Source organism: Corvus brachyrhynchos, unplaced genomic scaffold (assembly GCF_000691975.1).
Source record: "Corvus brachyrhynchos isolate BGI_N302 unplaced genomic scaffold, ASM69197v1 scaffold229, whole genome shotgun sequence".
NCBI classification, from domain to species: domain Eukaryota; kingdom Metazoa; phylum Chordata; class Aves; order Passeriformes; family Corvidae; genus Corvus; species Corvus brachyrhynchos.
Window position 1 is genome coordinate 6,507,905 of NW_008240042.1, and position 5,119 is coordinate 6,513,023.

The 5,119-nt window shown below is 43.2% G+C and overlaps 1 protein-coding gene across 1 annotated transcript in view; it reads left to right on the forward strand.

Moving 5' to 3' along the window:
• Positions 1–6: 6 nt before the first annotated feature.
• POLR2B (RNA polymerase II subunit B) overlaps positions 7–5,119 on the forward strand; it is an 18,880-nt gene continuing 13,767 nt past the window's right edge. The window contains exons 1-5 of the mRNA XM_008641310.2: positions 7–26; positions 257–329; positions 1,764–1,914; positions 3,418–3,530; positions 3,802–4,021. Coding sequence (XP_008639532.1) covers positions 8–26; positions 257–329; positions 1,764–1,914; positions 3,418–3,530; positions 3,802–4,021 — 576 coding nt within the window. The 5' untranslated portion in view covers position 7. The remainder of the gene's footprint in view (positions 27–256; positions 330–1,763; positions 1,915–3,417; positions 3,531–3,801; positions 4,022–5,119) is intronic.

The window sequence follows — 5,119 nt, forward strand, 5'->3', positions numbered from 1 at the left end:
CGCCACCATGTACGACGCGGACGAAGGTGAGGGGTTCTCCCTTTCTTTCTCCTCGCCTTTTCCTCCCGTCCGTCCTCGCAAGGGGGCCGGGGATGGCGCTGGGCGCGCGCGGGGCCCGCAGGAGCCGGGAGATGGGGGGATGCGCCGGGCGCGGTGGGATCTCCCGCGGGAGCCGGGTGGCCGGAGGGTCCCTGAGCGGGCGAGGAGGGACACCGCGGTGGTCGGAGCCTGGCTCACATGTTGTGCTTCCCCGCAGATATGCAATATGATGAAGACGATGATGAAATTACCCCCGACCTGTGGCAAGAAGCCTGCTGGATTGTTATTAGGTGACCGGCTAAAACTCGGTGTCCTTAAGCCTTCAACACGTGTGCTCTCGGTTGTGCGGAGTGACATCCAGGTTGCTCCCGGAAACGCGTCTGGGAGCTGCAGGCTTGGTGGTGCTAAGCTGTGTGTTGCAGCTCGTTCAGAGCAGGAGGGCTTTTGGCAGAAACAAAGGCTTGTCGTCAGGGATTGAGAAGCTCTGGTGACCCCCAGCACACATTTTTTCAGTGAAGAAAGAGGTGGTTTTGGTTCCATATCAAGCCCACTAATCTCACAGCTGATGCTGGCATTAGGACATCAGTACTTGGTTATTTCCACCATTTTGGTGGTGTTGTTTTTTTCTAGTGTCCAGGACCTGCAGCTTTTTATGAGTGTTAAGGAGTGGGATGCTATGTGGAACTGAGTAAAAAGTGTTTCTTTTGCTAGTTACATCATTCATAAGATGTACACAAGTGGTGTCTTAGAGTAGCAGTTGCAAGCCTAAGGGTAGATCTGTGGGCTGGTCCCATAGACAGTCTGCTTGGAGACCAGAAGTGAGAAACTTCGGAGGCAGTCCTGGGATACAGGTTGTTCTTTCCCATCATCCTTCTTCTTGGGCAACAGCAAACTGTGCAGCAACACACAAGATAGCCAAGGGTGTGCTACCCTTCCTGGAGGAGCTTGAACTTGTTGGTGGGGGGTAGTTCTTCCCAGTTCTCTGTGAGAAGTTGACAGTGATGGGACAGAAGCTGAGGTAATGTGGGTTCCCTGGCTCACTTCAGTAATGTGAGGTAGAGGAACTTGATGGCATGAGTGTATGCAGCAGACATGGTTAGTTTATCCCACCAAAAGTCAGGCTGTGGAGCTTTGAATTTGGGCTCTGATTGGGCTTGTTTGAAGTTAGGTGACCCAAAAGCTAAGGGAAAACTGGAGGAGGTGAAGCTGGGAATTCCTGTGTGTCTGGAACAGAGAGGACACAAGATAAAAGTTTTGAGAACAGTGCCTTGGACTTGGGGGCATGCTCCCAGTTTACTACAGCTTGGAACATTAGTTAAAGCAAAGTATTTTACAGGCATTATTGAAAACTTGAGCTGAAGCTGCTTTCTGTGAGGTTTGTCATCATGTTTCTCTTCCAATTTAAGAGAAATTTAAGGCACTGACTGTGCATGCAGTCGTGGCTTAGCCAAGAGGTGGCAGCAAGTCTGTCACTCGGAAGTGTCTGTGTCTTCAGGCAGTGAGGGAATTGTTAAATATTTGTGAGGAGCATCTGTGTTTGAAACTCATGCCTTGGGATAAGTGGATGTGCTTGATTCTGTACTGTATTTCAGGGCTTTTGGAGGTTTTGTTATAAATGTATCTTAAGTTTGTTGATGTGTGAAGTACATGAATTAAAAGATTTCTTATTAACCTGTTCTTTTTTTTTTTTTTTTAACCTTTTTTTTTTTTTTTTTTTTTTTTAGCTCCTATTTTGATGAAAAGGGTTTAGTCAGGCAACAGCTGGATTCCTTTGATGAGTTTATTCAGATGTCTGTGCAGAGAATTGTTGAAGATGCTCCACCAATTGATTTACAAGCTGAAGCCCAGCATGCCTCAGGAGAAGTGGAAGAGCCAGTAAGTGGAGAACCCTGGCAGAGATGATGTGTTTTTACAATGCAAAATCATTTTACATCAGTTTTATTCCACCCCTGTCCCGCTGCTTGAGTTGAGAAGTGAGCAAGAACAAGTGGCTGCTGCAGCTCATGTTGTCAGTTCCTGTGCAAAACTGCATGCACAGATTTAGTAGAGCAGGTCAGGTAGCCAAGAGCAAGTCATGTCTTGGTGAGATTTTGATTTTTCAGTAGCTTTACCATGGCAAGAAAGGTTTTTGGCTGAAAACTTCTCCTCTGTTGGCTTTGACTTAAGTTGGGCTCAAGTTTGGTCCAGGTTTTCAAAGGGTGCTGTTGTTCATCTTCTTCCCTTGGCACCATGTTCCAAAGAGGACAAATTGTCTCGGATCTGCACCGTGCAATGGCTCCTCTACAATGAGTGTGCACCTTCTGCAGTGACTGGGGGGCTTTCACCTGTGTCCCTTGTGTGGTCTCATCCCTGTTCCATAAGTGCAAATGGTGATGAGCCATTGCCTTGCTGTCAGTCACTACCTAGATGCTTCCCTCTAGAGATTTAAAGGATCTTTAGGACACCCAAGCATTAAATTTGTTACACGTTTTTCCTGTTCCTTTGCATTTTTTTTCAAGCAAACAACTATCCTGCAGAGAACAACTGAGATGCCTTTTGGTTTCTCTGTTAGACAAACTGCCCATAAGCATCTATCCCACTAATTCTTCTTAACGTTTCCTCTGTTATTCTGTGTATATTATGGCAGAATTCTCCAGCTGTGCAGTTCTGCAGTTACTGTTTGCACTGTGCCTGGTCACAGTTCAGGTCACAAGTGTGGTTTGTGCTGGGCTTCTTTTTGCCCAAGAGCTACTATTTTACTTTCTCAAATCACAGAGGTTAGTGTCTTATTCTCATTTATTAAATACAAGTTTTTAGGAATAGGTTTAGGGATGAGAAAAAGAAAACTTACTTTTTCCTTCAGAGTCACTTGCAGCCAATCTCTCACCACATTTGAAGATACTAAACTAATTTAAGGAAACTGGGTGTATTGGGAAAAACTTGATTTTTTTGTTTCTGTTTCCCTCTACTTCTCAGTCTCAAATTTTGAAGGCAGTTTAGAGCACATCAGAGGATTTAGCAATCATGCTCAGAGATAAGAATGTGTTCTCTTTAAGATTGCTTTCATGAGAACTGTATGTGGCTGTTGCTGCAAATCCAGGAGAAGGTGTTTCTTCACATAAGGACTGAGAAAGAGGGATTTTTTGACCTACAAAATGTTTGCCAACAAGGGTGTGCCACCTCCTGTTGTAGGAAGCTTTTGTGCATTTTAAAAATCAGATTGTTTTCCAAAAACTCAAGTCTTACTTGTTTACTTGTCCTATAGAATCATCCTAGGAACCAATGTTGCCAACTTGCTGTGTTTTCATTTATTGGTAGTGGTTCTTCTGCAGTAACATTCTGGTTGCTAATAAGAGAGATGTTTCTTCCATTACAAGTAAATATATTCTTGTTTTCCAGCCCCGGTATCTGTTGAAGTTTGAACAAATCTATCTCTCCAAACCTACACATTGGGAAAGAGATGGAGCACCCTCACCTATGATGCCAAATGAAGCCAGACTGAGAAATCTTACGTAAGAGCCAACTCTGTGATGGATAAACACAAGGAAGAACTGCCTCTGCTTTATTGATTGATATTCTTTTTCAATATAGTAGTGCCTTGAAAATGCAATATTACTGCTTTATTTAAAATGCCATGTCTGTTTGTTAAATGCAGATGGTGATTAATGATTTGGTAATAATGCTTAATACACCAGTGAGTGCTTGAATAACTGCCTTCATTACTCAGGGCTGTACGGAGAGACAATAACTGACAGATAACACAGTGGTGTTTTTATTCTGTAGGTATTCTGCCCCCTTGTATGTGGATATAACTAAAACAGTTATTAAAGAAGGAGAGGACCAATTGCAGACCCAGCACCAGAAAACCTTTATAGGAAAAATCCCTATCATGTTGCGTTCCACGTACTGTTTGCTGAACGGCTTAACTGACCGTGATCTTTGTGAGCTGAACGAGTGTCCGCTTGATCCTGGTGGCTACTTCATCATTAACGGATCAGAAAAGGTAAGGGACTATACCTTGCACAGCCATCTTGACAGACACTGGAAGTTCTTTACTTGTTTCCATATGTTCTGTGCCAGGAGCATAAACACTCTTACTCCAGTGTATCAGAGTTACTGTGGGAGCTCCTGATCGTGCAGAAGGATGGGCTTTTAATCTGTTAATGCTTTTGCAAGCCACCTTTTCTTCTTTGAGGCACATTTCCCATCTTCAGGTCTTCCCTTCTTCAGTTTTGTGAACTGCTTTTCATTTTGTGAACTGTTTGCCACTACATACTCCAGATATTTGTATTTCCTTTTCCGGAACTGCAGAGCAGCATGCCCTGTGAAATGAGGCACTTCTTCACTCAGAGTGTCCTCCAGCTTGTTCACAACCATATAGATGCATTTTGTTTTAAGAATAGGTTCTTGCCTCCATTGCTGTGGAAGCAGCTTCAGCAAATCATATCCACACCCTGTTAGTGCCTCACGAGTGGAACTGCCATTATTTTCTAACTGATAACCTAGGCAAACACAGCAAAATAATTAGAATTTTATAGTCTTCTTGGGAGAAACAGAAAAATCTGGCTTTGATTGTTGAGCTGGCATTTAAATTTAAATGCCTGTGTAATGCGTTGGCCTTGGAAAAACAGATAGTGAAATGCTTTCTGTATCAGCATTGTGCCTACAGCTAGCAGAAATGTCTCGGCACAGCCAGCAGGTGTGGTAAATAATCACAGACAACAGTGTTCCCTGAGTCTCTTGTTTTGGCTATTCCATCTTAACTAGCTGTAGATTTTGTTTAAATCTGTATTTTTAAAATACAGAGTATAATCCAGCTGAGTTTGTGTAGTGGTTTGGTCCAAAATACTCATTACTGTTTATCTGCTGTGAGATAAGAATTAGGAGAAATGCAAAGCAGGCACCAAACTTGAAAGAATATAAAGAAGTTTATTAATAAACCTAAAAGAGGGAAAAAAAAATTATACCACCTTCAGAACTCTCCTCCTCCCCACACCTTCCTCCCTTCTCCCACTGACAATGTAAAAAGACAACCCTTAAGATGTTCAGTCTGTTTACCACTTCCATAATAACCTTGTTCAGTCCATTTAGAAAGAGAAGT